Raw genomic sequence first — 18,476 nt, 5'->3', positions numbered from 1 at the left:
AAAATACCAGCAGTGTCAAAATTGTTTATATCTCTGATTTACCATATAATCTAGAAATAATATAAAAAGATGATCACAGCAATGTGTGCTGCTGTATCAGTAGTCTATAGCAGCCTCTCTGTTCTCATGGTGGGCAGCTTTATGCTAAACCTGTCTTGTATCAGAGTCCTCTGCTGTATATGTCAGTGATTTATTTCCCCAGCATGGATACTTGGGACTCCAAAAGCAGTTTAGACAGAGCTAAGAAATACAAATACAACAGTATTTTCAAAGAGCTTGGCATTATGAAGGAAACAAGTTCTACATGTGCAAGCCCTCTTTACACACACACACACAAATGGCATTATTTGGGTTCAGTTTTCGCCAGATGTCCTTCCTCTGACATCAATTTTCCTTACACATTATAAACAGATAATCCTACTTATACATCCAGTCAAGCAGACAGAGCCAAGTATCATTTGTATACTGCTGCTCTTTAAGTTGCCTAATAAATATTTCATTGGCTTCATGGATGAGGGACAGTTACAAGACAACTCCTCAGGAAGCACTTCTGGGAGAGGAAGAACTTTTGTCTGCTGGAATCCTGTGGTTTTGCTGTATTATTCGCTGCAGCATGTTTGGAATGGGGGAGTAATGGAAGTTGCAGATAGGAGGGAGGCTGGGTCAGCACTTCGGCAATGCACAGTAGGAGGTGAGGACTCCACGTAGCTGCTTCTCACTGTCCACCACTGGGATATAGGTAACCATGTTTACAGATGTAGGTATCAGGTTTGGAGAATACACCTGAAGGAACAGTTAGCTGACTTTTATGAACCAAGTAACTTCGTACAAAATCCCTGGCTGCCAAGGACAGAGCCATTGACTAAGTCCAAGAGCCCTGAGAAGTATTAGCAGAGTAGCAGAAGAGTGGGAAGGTAATCGTGAAAGACCTGAGAACCACCAATGTTTTTATGCTGTGATGTACATTCAAGACATTTCTGGTGAGCTTTCACATAAAAATAACTCCGAACAGAAGCCCGATCACAGCAACCAGACGGCTCCGGACCCCTCGCTGTCTGCGAACAGATTTTTTTTTCCCCTTTACACTTTCCCTTGCCTAAGGTGACACCGAAAGGAGTTTCCACAAAAATCTTCCAGGCTGAGAAATACAAAATTACTTCCTTCAGAGACAGAACCCCCTCCACGAAAACTTTATCCTGCGCTGAATCCAAATAGGGACCCATCGACCCTCCCCAGGGGAGCGTGCCCCAGGGAAGGGGATCCCGCCCAAGGGAAGGGGATGCCAGAGGGAGGTGATGCCATTGGGAGGGATGCCATACGGAGGGATCCCGCCCTGGGAGGGGATCCCGCCCCCCGAGCCCCTCAGCGCTGGGGGGGCGGTGCGTGTCACGGGGCGGGGCGCCGGGCGGTCACGTGAGGCGGGAGAGGCCCGGCAAGGCCCGAGGAGGAGCTCGGTCGCCGCCATTTTCCTGCGGCGCCCAGTGCGTGTCCCTGTCCCCGGCCGGGCGGGCGCGCAGGGGGAGGGGACGGCGGCCGGGGGAGGGGGGCGGGAGGAGGAGGAGGAGGGGTCCCTGCTCGGGTGACAGGTCCGTCCCTGAGGGCGGAGCGGGGGCCGCCTGCGGCACGGCGGGGTGAGGAGCCCGCGCAGCTCCATCCCTCCGCCGACTCCTCCCGTCCCGGCCCCTGAGGAGGGAGCGGAGCCGCGCTCGGTTCCAGCGCCGCCAACGAACCCGCCATGTCCGGCCAAAGCCTCACCGACCGCATCACGGCGGCGCAGCACAGTGTAACCGGCTCGGCCGTCTCCAAGACCGTGTGCAAGGCCACGACCCACGAGGTCATGGGCCCCAAGAAGAAGCACCTGGACTGTGAGTACCGGGCGGGGACGGCGGCCCGGGGGCTTTCTGCGCCGAGGAGCGGGGCTGTCCCGGGGTCCCGCTGTGGGGCTGCCGCCCTTCCCACCGGCCTCGTGAGGACGGGAAGCCTCCTGAGGCGGAGGAGCTCCGCGTTCCAGCATCGGGCTTTCCCGGAGCGCGGGGGGGGGTAGGGTCGGGGACGTGGCGATGGAGAGCTTGGGAGAGGCTATTCAGTGTATCTGCTCTCCATAAGGGGCCTTACTGGCTCTTCCCTATGCACAGGGCCCTGGACAGTGTGAGCTTCTGAAGGACAGGACTTGCTCTATACCCCTTCCTTGGGAAGAGAGAACCACGGAGGCCACGCAGGGGAATGGGCTGCAATTTCCTTACTAATTGATCTTATTTGTGTCTTGCTAGGGGCAGCGCTCCCCCATTCTCAAGAGGAGGTGCAGGAGTTTCAGGAAGGAATAGCTGATCAGTGATCTTAATTCTTATTCAGGTAGTCTACTAGGAAAAAAAAAAAATCCTTCTCTATCAATCAGGTAATTCTTCCACGTAGGAAAATATGTGAAATGAGTGCTTGAAGGGCAGATCTCTCCTAGTAAGGATGTTCTTCTAGTTCTTCTTTCTAGTCTGTCTCATTCACTTGGGAAGATGGATCTAAGAGGACTTCTTTAGAACTTCAGTACCTGAACTTAACATCCCATACAGGGACGGGCCATTTTTCAGCTTCTATTAAAAATAAATCGAAGGTGGGAAGGCCTCAAAGGTTTTCTGTCAACTCCGATCCACCCAGGTGATTATGAATAGAATGATGAGCACCAAAGTTCACATTAGTGTATCTCCTGCTAAGCTGTAAGGTCACAGGACTGAGGAAGTTCTTGGCTTGAATACCTGATTATCTTGCATCTGTTTATTCTAGGCCTTTTAAGGACACCCCCCCCTTCACTTCACCCAATATATAACGAAAGATACTGGATAGAGATGTGTGTCTATGCCTTTTATATGTGTGCTTTCTCCTTTCCTCCCACCCACATTTGTGAGGAGAAGGTTGAGTCTTCATGCATCTTGAATTTGTGCCTTCTGAATCGCTCTGTATCCAAATGAGAAGATCAGATGACAGTACTAGGATTAATTGTGCTGTAGTTCTTTCTTCTTTCCACCAAAATGCATCTGCATTAAAGGTTTAAGAAATTCTTGTTCTGCAAGTACCAGGGAGGGATGTGATCAATTTTTTAGGGTAGCCCCAGAACAGCTGCCTCTGTTTAGTTCTGGTATTCTCTCATCCATTTAATCTCTTGCGTGAAGATGTTAGTAACTGAGTGACTGTTATTTTTGGTGAGCCAGGGGTGTTAGGACACTGAGGAAATCTTTGGGCATTAAATAACTTACTCTTATGTGGAGAAAACACCTTGTCATATGGCTTATGTATGAAATTGTGATGTTACTGGATTTTCCACAGCAGAAGTGAAGCTTTCTGGAAAACGAACTTTGTCAGGTTTAGCCTGTAACAGTGCTAAAAGTACAGTTTCAGTAATAAGGCATTTAGGAGCTGAATTATTTTGTGGCAAAGCTTTATGAAAAAGAACATCAATCTGGCCAGAAAACTGCTCTGCAGATTGGGGGGGGGGTGTGCATGTGTGTGTGTGTGTGTAAGAGGGTGGTGTTCTGAGTAGGGCTACTAGGGGACAACCTAATTGAGACCTCCAGGATGCTGCTGCAGAAGGATGCTGGACTTCCTTAGAAAGCTGTCTGGTAGCTGCTGGATGAGAAGACCATTTCTGTGTCTCCTTTTTCTACTCTAGATTGTCACAGGTTCTAATTTCTGCCTCTCTCTGAGAATTCTTTTATCAGAGCAAACCAAACTTTTTTTTTTTAATTAGTTTTACTACTAGTCCCTTTTTTTTTTTTTAGCAGTTAAAATAGATCATGGGTAGATAAGTTTTGTCTGCTGCCCCTAATATGTTTGTTAGGAGTCTCTGTTCCTGGCATCAGGAAATGACACATGGCCTTGTATTTTGAACATTTTCTTTGTTCATACCCTTTATGGTTATATGTTTAAAAATAAATATTTTTTTGCCCAGGCTGTGACTCAAGCCCCACCTCTGAATTATTTGTACATATCCTCCTTTTACAACAGTTTAACTAAGTAAGTCCTATGAACTGACATCTCATTGTGAATGACAATTAATTTACCAGTCTTCATAGGCAGCATGCTGCTTAAATGCTTTTCTGATTATTGTTTATTGTGGTAATACAGTTAAAACTTGCTTTGTTGTGTCCTGGGTGAGTGGATTAGCTGAGTTTTCCTATGCTGCCCTGTAATGAAGTCTTAGTTTTGTGGCATTTTCTGTTACCATGACACACCTTGTTGTTAACATGGTCTCTCTATGTCTTGTACATATCTCAAGAACTCTGACTGTCCTGTTACTGAAATTCTTTCTTCATTAAGCTTGAGCTGTCATGAACATGTTTAAGTAGCTCAGCCTCATGTTAACTCATATAAATGAGGGGAAATCCAACAGAAGTACTCATGCACATGATTATTCCTGTCCTTATTTATCTTGCTCTTGACTGTGTATGGAGATCCAAAACTGAAGTGCTCCCTGTCCTAGGTTTGTATATTCCCTCTGCATTTCCCTCAGTGACAGTTATCATAATAATCATCGCAGGTAAAAAGACATTCTTTTCTTAGCCAGTAATGATTAAAAAATAATTACTTCAAAGAATGCTCTTTCTCTCCCATTACAAAGATCAGTTGCTTGTTTGGTTTGAGGGAGAAAGATTTTTTTAAATTACAAGTGGACATGACTTATGATAGGTAAAACCAGCATCTTGAGGTTGTATACTTGAACTCACAATATTTTTTTTTTGTCTTGTCCTGTCCTGTTTTGAAAGTCCAGTCTTTCAGCTGGGATAAGGATGCTGTTTGGTAACCTAGGTGCTGCTTTTGTAATGATGAATTCCTTGTTTTACAGAAATCAGACAGGTTTAATAGTCTTGGAACCCTGAAAGCATAGTTCATGAAATTTCTTTTATGGAAAACCCAGTTTCACTAGGACTTTGTCCTAGTTTTCACACCTCTCTGAGCAGTGAGAGCTCTAAACTGGTTTGTGGGTTTAACTTGCATGCTGAGATTTATACAACCCTTTCTTTCAAGTTAGCTTTTTGTTGCCATGTTGAGTGCTGTATAGTGATGCTAAGAACAAGTGGTTTAGTTTGTTTGAATATAAATGGTGCTGGAAAACTTGTTGCTAGATTTCACTCCTTTTTTACATGATTATGATGGAGAAGTGTTCTTGTGTATGTATGTGTGGTGGATAATTAATATTAGGAATACCTGAAGATAACTAGTTAATGCCAAATAGGAGATTTCGCTAGGTTGGTTCAGTGAAACTGCTGTAGCTGTGTTAGCTCAGCAGCATAAAAGTGTTTGTGTGCACGTGCATGTTGTGGGGTGTACTTAAAACAGCTGTGTTGTGATATACACTTAGGGTTGGGTTCTTGAATGAGGCATAGTGACCCTATCTGCTGGTAGCTAATTGAGTGGTGCTCTTTAAAGGAGAATGTGGATGGATGGCTTGGAAGGAAGTTGTGATGCTGTAATTATCCATTCTTAACAGGAAATCTCTCTAATTATGCCAGAGTGTAACTACCTTGACTTCTTATTGTGAGGGAAAATGTGTATTTTTAAGCAAGACAGTAAACCAGAACCCTGCCCTGTGTTGGGTGGATATCTGTGAGAAGCTGTGTAAGTGAAAGTAAACTTAAGAGAACTTGTTGGGAACTTATTTCCCAAGTCCCTGGTGTCAGCTGTTTTGATTTTGTCTAGAGGCTATTTACTAGCACAGATAAAAGTCCAGCTAAAGATTTGCTTCATGTCTGTGCTGGAGACAGCTTCTGTTTCAAAATGAACTGGTATGAAGAGGGTAACTTGTAGAACTGAGGGATAAGGACCATTGCTTTTCCCTGTATCACCCAAGAGATTTGTAAAAATGCTGGGAAAACCAATGTCTCGAGTGTTCTCTTGCCTTTACATGCAAAAGTGTAACTGAGTTGTTTCAGTGACGTGGTGAATTAACTCCTTGTGTCTGTGGATACTTCTGTGTTCTCCAGTAGAAACAGGTTATCCACGTTCCTTTTAGAGTATTGTAGTACTTCCAGAAATTCATATTTTGTCTCTGGTTTTGGCAGAACTACCTGAAGTTTCTTGTGGCTTTGCTTCCCATTTTATAGTTGACCTAAATTTCTGCAGGCAATCCATTGTTATTTTTGCTTAGAAATGTTCTGTGTAACTGTAATTATTTCAAATACAGATAATTGCATTATTACAACTTTCTTTTGAAGTATTCTTTTTTCTCTTTGAGTTCTTCCATGATTCCTTCATCATTTCTTCTTTAGCCAACTTTTTCTTTCTTTTTATTAAAATTCCTTTGGAATATTTGTTTGTGCCTTTTAGTGGAGTATGAGCACTATCATACTCTTCTAGTCTGCCAGAGGGCCGATTTTCTACCACAGCTGCTCATTTGCAGAAAGAATAGCCATTTAGTTGTGCAGCTGTTGTTTTATTTTACTTAGCCTGAAGCGATATTCTACTTTGGATGAAGTAAGAGGCAGGAGCTAAGGAGGAGAAGCTGTAGAACACCTGCAGTCAGCTTACTGTGAATCTCTGTACTGCCATTATTTCCCATCAGCTGTGACTATTCAGGTGTCATGTAACTTTGAGCTGTAGCTCTAGTGGTGGTTTGTTGGGTTTTTTTCCATTTATTTTTATTCTCTTTTTTTAGTGGTGCAGTCATCTCTTGCATCTTCTAAAAGCGACGCTTGGGAGAGGCGTTCTTATGCAGTTCAGCCTGTGACCTAGTGATCTATTTGAGTCTTCAGTTTCTAATCCTAAAATCAGTTTTTGATTTGTAGATGTGAAAGTTTTAAGTTTGTTCCTAATGACTTGGTTCATAAAGTAATGCTAGTTTGCATAATAATACAAAAGAGATGACTTATCCAACATGGAATTTAAAGCTTCCCATTTTTGCTTTGTGTATGTTGCCTTATGTGAAGTACATGATCTATTGATGGTAGAATTCTGGGAAAGTTCACTTATAAAATGTTATGGGCATTGTCCTCCCCCTGGAAAATGCAACATGTTTTCTGAAGCAGAGACACCTTATGTATTTGAAAGCTTAATTTTTTAAACAGACTTCTTAAATTTAAGTTTCTCAATACCTTTAAATATTTTTGCTCTAAACATCTCAAACATCAATTACTACTTTAAAAATAGGACACTGGTTTACTACTGGTAGGATATGTGCACTCTTATTTTCTGTAAACTGTGAAGTAGCTGTTCCTCAAGCATGTTAGAAGAAATCAGGTAAGTATTGTAAATGACTTGATTATAAAATCTTGAAGTCCTGTAGTGGGGCAATTATTAAATGTTTCCAGATAGTTTGTAAACAAGTTTAAAGCAATAATATGAAGTATGTGTTCTTACTTTTGAGTATTTTAGCAAACTCTTCTGCAAACTTTGCTTTGAGTTGAAGAACTGGGTGGGTTTTTTTGGGTTTTAGTGTGGTGGTTTTTTGTTGTTTTTTTTTTTTGATCCGTGAGTGTGTGAATTTAACCATTTAGATTTCCTGCTGGTTGAGATCTTAGCTCTGGAAGTAGTTGTAATTTGGAGCTTAATGCAAATTTGGAGCTTGCAAAGATTTAGGTTGGAGAGAGATTTTATCACTGAGTATGTATGCAGCCAATTAGAAGTAAGCAGGAAGTAACTGGCAAAAAAATATGCAATCAAGTGGAAAGAAGCTTTTGTTGATATAAAATTGTTGGGTTTCATGTTTTCCTTGCTCTTGTAGCAGTTCTCTATTATGAAAGATCAGGAAGGGGCAGGGTTACTCTTAGTAACTCTGTATCCTTATAAAGGAATAAGGAAGAGGAAATACTGTTGTAGGTTGTATTTTACCCCTAGGTTTATATCAGAGCTTTATTAATTAGCTGGTAGTTTCTAAATGTAAAAATAGTATTAGTAAGTTCAGAGCTAATGTGTGGTGCTCTCAAGTCTGCTGATGGTAAATCCAAGTTATGAGTAATATATGACAAATCAGGTATAGGGATTTGAGAAATTAGGGAACTAAGCTGTATTTAACTGTGTGAGAATAACTTAATGAAGTTAAGTATTTCATGCAGATTTAGCAAATGCGCTGGATTTTCTGATTGTGACTAAACATCTCCTGTGCTGTTTTGCTAAAGGAGCTTTATTAAAGTAATGCTTATCTGGATCATTTGCAATATTATACAAGGATAAATTAAGCTTTTATAAGTTTTACCTCTAAACAGAATGTGTAAAATAACAAGATCTACACCAAAATTTAACTTGGACATGGTAATTCATAGACTGAAGCATAAGAGAATTTACTGGAGTGAACAGTGGTGGCATAAAGGGAAATCCAGAGATTTTAGTTCATGTCATGACATAAGTAGTCTAAAATAAAATAAAGAAAGAAACCCCAAAATACAGGTTTTGTACTCATTCTGAGCTCTCCTATATAATTTCATCCAGACCTATGTTAACTTACTGAGGAGAAGTTCTCCGCATCAACCCTTTTTTCTTTTTCTCCTGAAAAACACTTTTGAAATCTTCATTTAATATTCTTTATTGTTTCCTCCCAAGCAAGTCCTTCAGTCACAACATCCGTATGCTGTAGCAGTGGTGCCGTTCTGGGAGGAGTGATTCTTTTGCTGATGTGGGAAGTGAGAAGTTTGCACGGGTTGAAACTGCTCTGGTATTTCACATATTTACTCTAAATATGGTACTTGCAGTAGCTTGCAGCTCAGCTATTCCACTAGCTGGCTGTGTGTTATGACATCAACAAAGTATCACTATTGTTTGTAACCTTTGTCGATTTTTTAAATAGTTAATATAATTTAAAGCATGAATTGTGAATCCTTAATAAAACTGTTTCCTAATAAAATATTTAGTGTATAAAAAAAGTTTTCCATATTAATAAGTTGTAAAAAGGGTGTTCTTTTATCCATTTGAAAAAATATTATGAGGTTCATATCATTCCTTAATTACTTTTGATCAAAAAAACCCTTAACCCCAACAAACCCAAACCAACCCAGTGGTATTTATCTGTACAGCCTAAGTTTCTGAAGTTACAATAGTAAACTGGATTTCCAGACCTGGAGTGGGTATCGTACGAAGTTTTAAACTAAACTCAGGCTACAAACAGAAGTAAATGTGTTTTAAATACTTGTTTTTAATTTAAAAAAAAATTCTTTGCCTTTAATCTGGCTGTAACTCCACTCAGAGCAGTTCTCGTTGTCTGTGACTTGTTACTGTGCCTACCAGATGAGAAGGTTGAATGTCTTGGCTATGAAAAAGTAGAAGTCTTCATGTTGCTTGGCATTCTTAAGGGTTGCTTATAACTTGTTTTGCTGTTGGTAGTGTTTGGTTTCTTCTGGGGTGGATACTGAGCTGTAAAATGACATGGCAGTATTTCTGTACCTGTGTTCTGCTGTTCAAGTGTGTGCTTTTTGTATTGGGTTTAGTTTTGTTAGGTAGAGTGTCCCTCTCTTCCCTTATATTCAGAAATCACATGGTCATTTCACCTACATTTGTTTGCAGTTGCACTGGGTTTATTTGGCTGATATCTCTGCTCTTGCTGACAAATGGGTCAATATTTAGTTGGAAATGGGGTCACCCTTGAATTTGATTTATCCCCTTTCCCTCCCTCCCTGCCCAATATGACCATAATAGTTTCAGCCATCATTGCAACCTATTTCAAACTTTGACTTTTTCTGATCCATAATTCTATGTATTCTGTATCTGACCTTATTTTTTATGTGAAGTGTTGAAAGTTGTTTAAACTATTGTGATGGTTAAGCCTCCATACAGAGAATGGTGTCATTTGATTTGGTTTAATTCCGTCTCTTTTTCTATTTGCCAGAAGCCACTGGTGTTCATAATTCAGCATGTATACAGTTATGAAGAGATTAAAAATAACTTCCATTAAAAATCAGACTGTTAGGAATATCTACTTGATTATATATTGCAGCTACATACAGCTGTAGTTCACAAAGCAGTTTTTCATTTCTGGATTGATGCAAAGCTGGCTTCATTAAGTCCTGCTTACTCATGAAATGCCTTCATTCTTTTCTTCTGTCTTAAAAGGGGCACTTAAGTTTAATATTTACATAAGTGGTTACATCACTTTGTAAGTTTTAAGGGTGAAATTCAGTTGGTTTACTTGCTGTTACTCTTTATTCATCATGAACCGTGACTAGCACTGTTAAAATCATAGTTGCAGGTAAACAAGAAAAATGTCTTTTTGAACAATATCCTTGTGTTCTTTTTTCTCTTGGCAAGCCAAGTTTGTTTACTCTTTAGAAATACACTGGAATCCTTAGGTAGATTTTAATTTTGAATTAATTCTCAGGATGGCAGTCCATATCACTGCTTTCATTGATATGTTCTGATAAGATTATTTTTATTCTTGACTGAATTTGGATTTATTATCCTTTAAATCACTTTTCCTGTTATATGTTAATAACTTGTCCTAAATTCATTAGGAGTTATTTCTCCCCAGAGTGCTTGCATTTCAGTCATGAGTGTCACAGTATAGCATTGTAGAATAAAACTTAGCGTATCAAAAATACACGTGAAGTGGATTTTAATCATATGAATTAAAGAAAAATCAGTGGAAACCAAATATGACCACTTCTGCATTCATGGGCTGTAGTTATTTATAATAAGGATATGTGATGCGTAGTAAGTTGCCACATTTGATTAGATGTTGAATGGAAAAGCTCAGGATGAACAAGTCCTACCTATAAACTATGTGACACACAGGGACTAGCACACTGTGTTGGGATTTGAGGAAAACTGGTGGTCTGGATACAGACTTCTGTTTTTAGGTTCTTGATAGTTAATAAGGAGCTAGCCCAAACTGTCTTCCAGACCTGTTCAGCTGAAATGTTTGCCAAAATGGTATCATCATTTAGCCTGTCAAATGTAATTAAAGCTAAAACATAAATTAAGTCAATTTCTGAGTAGGTTACTCTGCATTAAAAATTTGGCACACATGAAGTTTGTTTCAGTGCTGAATTTGATGTGCAAGTGTGTGGAAATCCAAAGCAGCTTTTGTGTTAGTTCTCAAATACTAGGGAACAGCACAGTTAGTTTAGCCTCTGATGCTTGGGTTTTCATTGTTATGAATTTGAAGCTAATGCATTTCCAGGGACCGATTTTCTCTTTTGTTTTGTTTTGTTTGGGTTTTTTTTCTTTTTGTTTACACACAGTTTTTGAGGAGCCTTTCTTCATATTTAATGATCTGTAAGTAAAATACAGTGTGTTGAAGGAGATGCTTTTGTCCTTATTTTAAACTGTAATGAAGAGTCTTAGTAGACAGGAATGTGGTCTTGATATATAGTAGGGCTGCCACAAGATGTCTTAACACCTAGTTTTACTACAGCTCCATATTCGTTTTAGCTCCCTGAAATTTTAACCAGTGAACCAACCTTACTTTGAAGCAAATTAAATAACTATTTTTTGTCTTTTCTGAGCTTTTATTCTGAAACAGTTTCATTTTAGGGATATAATCTGGCTGAAGGTATTTTTTTTTCCTGAAGACCGAAAGGCAGATGTTATTTACTTCTTCTCTTGGCTTTAGTTTATCTTAGAGGCTGTTTGTGATAGGGACATGTCTTTGTGCATGGGTAAATAGAGAAATTCCTGTCTGAAGGCTGTGGATACTAAGAAATTCTTTCTGTCTATAATTTCCCTTACACATCCAATTTCAAACTTAGGAGTTTGAAACTCCGTGTTTGCTCTGAAACTTTGAAACTTGATAACTTATGAAGTGCTAGGGAACGGTCTCTAAAACTGGGGTACGAGGGAAAGAGCTGATCTGGATTTATGAAACTCAGACATAACAATCTTGCTGTAAGAGGATGGGTTCTCCATTGTAAGATCCTTGACTGTAGCTGTTGAAAACCAGTAATGGTTAGTGCATGATGCTGGAAAAATTCAACTTCATTTTCATTCTCCATGTTAAATGAATATCGTTCCTTCTCCATCTATATATACTCTATCACAGTATATTTTAAAATTATTACTCTGAGCAGCTTTGATGTGGGCTGCGAGGGATGCTTTTGTTGTGCCGTTGTATAAAGGTGCTATTCAAATGTGCATTGAATATGTACTTGGATGAGCCAGAGTGAGTTTTGTTTGGTCAGAGCTCCAAATATCTCATGGGAGATGTTAGCCTAAACTGAAGAAGGAAGTAAAAGCTAAATTAGGCAGGCATTTCCAACATTTCTATTAATAGAATGGAAGAATTTAGCTGTACTTTTGCTTGACTGCCTTCCTTCATGAGAGAACTGCACACTTACATTACATGAGTGTCAGTTGGAACAGTTTTGTAGTGATACCTGTGTTTTGATGGGGTAGAGAGGTAATTTTTTTTGAGCTCTGGTGCTTTGCTTTATCCAGTTTTCTAACAGTTCATGTCAAAATCTGAGCCTGTATTAGCCAAAAGAAAAGGTATGAAAGTGGCTGTCAGTGACAAATCTTCTTTAATGAGTTCACCTACTTTAAGCACAAAAAGTGAACTAGATGGTATGGAATTAATAGAGCTTTTATTAAAATGGTTGCAAGAAGTGCTCTAAATCCATTATCTTGAACTCTTCTAGTTGCTTAAGAAATCATAGTTTAGAAAGTAGTGACACTTTTTTAGAATTTTGCTTGTCACCAAATAGGATGGCATGGAAGGAGCAGCTCCATGTTTTTTTGTTAAGCTTCTTTCTCCTATTCCCGATGGGAGGAAAAAATGAAGATTAATCCCACTTAGGAGTAGACAGAAGTCCTATAAGAATGTCTGGTGCACAGACTATTATTTTGGTTTTTCACTATAGAGAAAGATAAATCTCAGACACATTTTGCAAAACTGTGTGTTCAGACTGTTTTGTATGACACCAGGGAGTACAAAATTTGGCCTGTTTGATCTCCGAGATGTTACCTCAAGTACCTACGTGCTACACCTGTGCTGTTCTGTGTGTTGTTCTGCCAGTCACTTTGTAAGAGAAGGTTTTTGAATGGCGTTTGAATGATAAATATTCGAAGTTTGAGGATTTGCTGCTTTGCACATTTAGATAATTTGTCAAGAAATATTTTTTTCCTGTAAGAAAATGCACTGTATGATATAATAGGCAAATATTTTAAATTGCTTTCCTCCTTGGTCTGTTAACTGAGATTTGGTAAGGAAATCTTTGCAGCAACCTTTAGGCAAGTGTTTTTAGTTTACAGTATTGAGGATTACTAGTTTGGGATTGACCAGCTTCTTTTATAGAAACTACAAGGAAAAAAATATTCCTCAGCAAAGCTCCTTCGTGAAATCTGTTTTGTCACTTATTAGCAGCATGATTTTGTCTTTGCCTTATTTTTCCCTCTTTTCAGCTTTTTCCAGTTTTGTAGGCCTATTTATGTCATTGTTTATAAGCCTTTAAATCAGAGCAGTTTTAATTAGGACCTGTTAAGTTCTGTTTAGTCAGCTGTAATAGTAAGTGATCATCTGACAGGACACTACTGTATGTATTTCCTGAGAGATCAGTAGAAAAGTAAGATACACAGATTATCCGTACAAAATAGGAAATATTGCCCAGCTGGATTGTAGCGTGATGTGTGCAAAGTTTATTCATAGTAAGAATGTGGACTAAAGCCTATCATCTAAGGTGGTTTTCTCCAATGTGTGAGCATTGTGCTATTTATAAGGAAAAGCATATCGCACTATCTTGTAATAAGTAGCACTATTTTAAAAAAACCTAAATAATTTGGACTTTCTTCTATTTCTTATATGCTGGGAAATGTACCATTTGCAGTAAGCTTATGTATTGTGCTTTTGATATTTCCTATATTAAAATGAACCCAAATTACTTAGTCATTTTTGCATCTTTATGATGTTGGAAGAGCATTACGTAATAATCATGCCATTTTATAGTATGTCTTAAGCTTCCTTGGTGTTAGGTGCAAAAGTTTCCCAGATTTTTTCCCTTTATCACCCTAGTTTTGCTACTCTGTGTAATTACATGAAAAGCAATTGGTTTCTAACCAATATACCGTAGGGGCAAAAGGACCCGTAGTAGATGCTGTTGCACCCTTAGAATCTCTTGACAGTACAACTGTTTCATACAACATACTAGAGTGAACTCGTGACAAGAGGAAGTGTATTTCCACAAAATTATATGTCTGGTTTATTGGGTTTTTTGGGTGGTTTTTTTTTGTTTTTTTTGGGGGACCAGTAGTTAACCAGGCAGCCCTTTACTGTAGGTGAAGCTGTAGAGGGTGATATCTGCCAAGAAATATGTCCTACCATGCATTTAAATATTTTTATGGCTAAATTGAGTTTATTGTCCTATATAATTTCCGGTTCGCTGAGGACACCAGAACACTTAGTGTATTGCAGGCCTTACACAGTCTGGGAGGCTGCATAGTAGAAGATTTGCTTTCCCATGAGTGCTTTCCAGAAACTGGAAAAACTCTGATATAGAGAAGGTCATAATCTGACCGGGAAACTTTGCTGCACAGAGGTGGATATACACACATTCATCGACAATTTCAGCATTGAAGGAGATAGGCAAATCATCGTGGCTAGGCTTTGCGAACGAAGATTTGGGAAGGGCACTGCCCACGTTTGTTACAAGCGCACTGGTGGCTTAAAAGGCTAATATGAGATAGGCACGTCCAGTTGCAAAAGGCACAGCAGAAAGACTCCTTAGATGGAATATTCTGCAGGGCACGATTCTTTCTGCGTTGTCTTTTCTCCTCAAGAGTAATCCTGCATGCTTTCTCAAAGGCATCAGCAGCGTTATAGATAGCGTGTCTCCAGACCTCCCGATTGGAAGCCAGAGTAGACCAGTTATGTTGATCAATATGGCCGAGGCTGAGATGTTGTTTCAGGGAGTCCTTGTATGTTCTCTTTGGGGCTCCTCTCTTGCGGCAGCTGATGGCAAGTTCACCATAGAGCAAGATCTTAGGGAGGCGGTGGTCCTTCATCCTTGAGATGTGCCCTGCCCAGCGCAGCTGTGTTCTCAGCAACATGGCCTCAATACTTGTGACTGCTGCTTGTTCAAGAACAGATGTATTGGTCACATAATCTGACCAGTGGATGTTTAGGATTGTACGGAGACAGCGTTGATGGAAGCGTTCTAGGAGGCGTAGGTGGTGGCAGTAGATGACCCATGATTCAGATCCATATAAGAGAGCAGACAGCAAATACAGAGGCATTAAATACATGCTTCCTGACAACTCCCAAAGGCATTCAGGAAAAATGTGCTATTCTTTCTCCAAGTGAGATTCTGTTCAGAAGGAAATTTAATTTCCAAAGTCTCATTTTAAAATGGGCAAGAATAACAGATATTCCAAACAGCTTTGCCAGAGTAAGACTTATGAGCTACTGAAATGAGACAAGTATATTGAAGTAGGAAAGATCAGATAGCTTTGTTTTTTTATCATTGATTTTGTCTGTTAAACTGTCTAATTAAAGATGCAACACTGCTATTCAAAGGGAAAATAATGTGAATTACATGCGTGTGATTAGTTCTAACATTACAAAGGTCTTGAATTTTTTGGCTTGAGAATCTGTTCAATGAGATGTGGTGGCAGGAGGTCAGGCTGTTGTCAATGGTAGATGGTGGTTTCAGTTTCACTATTGTGTAGAGTGATAGTACATCACTACTACAAAATTACTTCTGGTGTATCTTTTAGAGTAAAGGGATGCAGAAGCTAAACATCTAAGAAACACCTAAATTACACTTGTGTGAATGCTTTGTATATTTAGAAGATACATATATTTAGATTTAGGAACTGTGCTAGAAGTGTTAACTGACAAAATATACCGTGCTTGAAGTTGGGCGTGTTTTCTCTGTTTGCTCTTCTGTAATGCAGGATTAAAGCAGCCACAGGTCTTGGAAGGTGGCATGGGCTGAGAGAGGTGGAGTTGTTCAGCATGGAGATGAGAAGGCTTCAGGAAGACCTAGTTGCAGCATAAAAGGAGGGAGAGGGACTTTTTATACAGGCAGATACTGATAGGACAAGGGGGAATGGCTTTAAACTAGCAGAGGGCAGGTTTAGATTGGATACTAGGAAGAAACTCTCTACTCAGAGGATGATGAAGCACTGGAACACCTTGCCCAGAAAGGTTGTGGATGCCCCATCCCTTCAAGTGTTTGAGGCCAGGTTTGATGGGGCTTTGAGCAGCCTGATCATTAGTGGCATCCCTGCCCGTAGTGGGGGTGTTGGAACTAGATGATCTTTAAGGTCCCTTCCAACCTAAAACATTCTGTGGTTCTATGATAGGTACTTTGGTGCCTGTGGGTGTACTTTTTAACAGGTACAATCTGAATGCCAGTGAGGCAGGTGAGGTGAAGTTGAGATCAGGAGTTCCTGGCAGGACTGAGGAGGTTAGATAGTTAAACGAACCCTAGTTACATTAAAAGCTTCACCTTCTTGAAAAAATAAGTCATCTTGCTGCAAAACTACAGTAGAGTTGTGTTCATTGAGGATTTTTTTTTCTGTGGTGTCTGCTGTTAACAAAATGGTTTCTTTGTTCCAGTAGGCTGGGCTACAGTAATGTTACTCTACCACTGCTAGCAGGCTGCCAGGTAAGAGCATTTCTAGTACTTTGCATGAGTCTGGGAGGTATTCCAGAGCAATCTGCAAGGATTGATTGCATACTATTGGTAGTACAATACCAGCTTGTATATGTGTTTCACAAGTCTTGTTTTAAACACACATCCATTAGTACAACTTGTTTTTTATTGCATGGAGATGTAATAGCTGTAGAATATTTACAGATTAAGTTCCTTCGGAGCAGAAGGAAAGGGCTTTAAGTGCATACTATAACCAAAAATATACAGTATGCAAAGGCACTATTTACAGTATACTTGAGCACTATTGCTGTCAGAGAGAAAGGTAGAGAAACAGCATGGTAATATATTCAAAGTGTACGTGGTGATGAAGAGACCAATATCTTTGGCATCACATACTGATCTCTCAGTTATCTATTAACCATGTTATGTGCCTTCTCTATTCACCTTAAGGTGAAATCATAGGATAAACTTGCATGTATGCAGACTGTTCCCTTGAAACAGCTTCATGTTTTCAGTAGGAGATGAAAGCAGTGTTAAAGCTATACAATTTTCAAAGTAATTAGTCTTCATCAAAATAAAAATGTTCCGCCTAATGCAGTTCATTGTGCTTCCACCATCCATGTGTGACTATTCACACTATAAATATTATATGGGATGCTTAAGTATTTATTATAATATTTAATATAGTAATTTAATATTATACTCTAATATATTATTTATTTAAATATTGAACCAATGGCTGTCATTCAGAATCAAAGCCTGCCTGACCGTCTGTCCTGATGTATTCTTAAACAGCAGCACTCGTACAGAACCCTTAAGGGTTCTGCTTTCTAGCTCATCAGAACCTGAAACAGTGGATGCATCCTCAAGTGTTTGCAGTTATGCTCTCTGAAAATACTGACTTTATGTTGAACAAAGCTATTCTTAATTTTATTCATAAATGCATTGAAATTAGCATATGATCAGTGTAAAAGAATATTGTTTTTTCTCCCTGGTTTAAATAGGCCAGTGGGGTTAAATACTCAGATTGAATGTACAGCTTATGCAAGAATTGTCATGTTGGTTGTCTGATAGAGACATTTTTCATCCTGTAATCAAGAGTCTTTAGATTATGATTTATAGGCTCATTATTAAGCATGTTTTTAAAGATAGGATCAAGGCTCTAAGTTTACAGATACTTTTCAGTGGGAATAATGTGCTAGCATAAGTGCGGGAGCTAATGCTTATTTTGGATTAGATTTCACGATAAAATGCTTTTAAAGGGTAGTGTAGGAATTGAATGTAATGCAAAAGTGTTCAGTAGTTTTAGTATGTCTTGCATATTTCTCAGTATTAGGGAGCTGAAGCAGTAGTTGATTTGTTCTGTTTTTGGGAAGAAAATCTTTTCTTAAGAGTGAGTGGTAGCTGGAAAATTAGTCTTTAGAAAGGTAACTAATGTATTTTGGATACTTTTGCACTGATTATTGTTTTAATATTTTAACAAAGATAGTTCTCTCCTGTTATAACAACCAATGAGTACAGGTAAAACCAATGGTTTTTTGACATGTTTTTTCTTCAGGAGTCTTGAGCTTAATAGAGCATAAGAGTGCTGCTTTAATACAGACTGCATACATCAGTTTGCCCACAATTAGAGGATGTTTGAAGTGGAGAATATGTCCATATCTGATTCTTATGATGCTTTTTATTAATCACTGGTATGCTGGTATACACCATGTGTCAACATAGAATAGCATTACGCTGGGAATGTTTGCAGCTGCTCTTCAGACCAAGATTAGAAAACAAAGTTACCCTGATAAATTGGAGCAGTGTTCTGTGATTGCTTGCAAGTGCAGAGTTCTAAATGTGTAAGGAAGGTGTAAAACTTGAGTATAAAAGGATTATCTGAAAGTCTAGGAGCACTTCAAGGGGCTTTGGCTCATTTAATTTTCATTATAAACCACCAGTGTGAGAATGCAGGAAAGACGGGCATCCATCCATATG

At 39.3% G+C, this 18,476-nt stretch overlaps 1 protein-coding gene across 8 annotated transcripts in view; it reads left to right on the top strand.

Annotated features, from left to right (window-relative positions):
• Positions 1-1,443: 1,443 nt before the first annotated feature.
• Positions 1,444-18,476, top strand: part of PICALM (phosphatidylinositol binding clathrin assembly protein) — a 70,009-nt gene continuing 52,976 nt past the window's right edge. For 3 of the 8 annotated variants that reach the window (XR_003533305.1, XM_027677545.1, XM_027677544.1), the window contains exon 1: positions 1,444-1,865. Coding sequence is in view for 7 of the 8 variants with exons in the window: in XM_027677545.1 (XP_027533346.1) it covers positions 1,736-1,865 (130 nt within the window). In the remaining variant the exon portion in view is untranslated. The remainder of the gene's footprint in view (positions 1,866-18,476) is intronic. The other 5 variants (XM_027677549.1, XM_027677548.1, XM_027677546.1 and 2 more) reach the window with 4 other exon arrangements.

The sequence above is a fragment of the Neopelma chrysocephalum genome, unplaced genomic scaffold (assembly GCF_003984885.1).
Source record: "Neopelma chrysocephalum unplaced genomic scaffold, ASM398488v2 Primary Assembly neopelma1_43, whole genome shotgun sequence".
Lineage (NCBI taxonomy): Eukaryota > Metazoa > Chordata > Aves > Passeriformes > Pipridae > Neopelma > Neopelma chrysocephalum.
The sequence above is the reverse complement of the archived record's forward strand: the minus strand, read 5'-3'. Positions and strand labels throughout refer to the sequence as shown.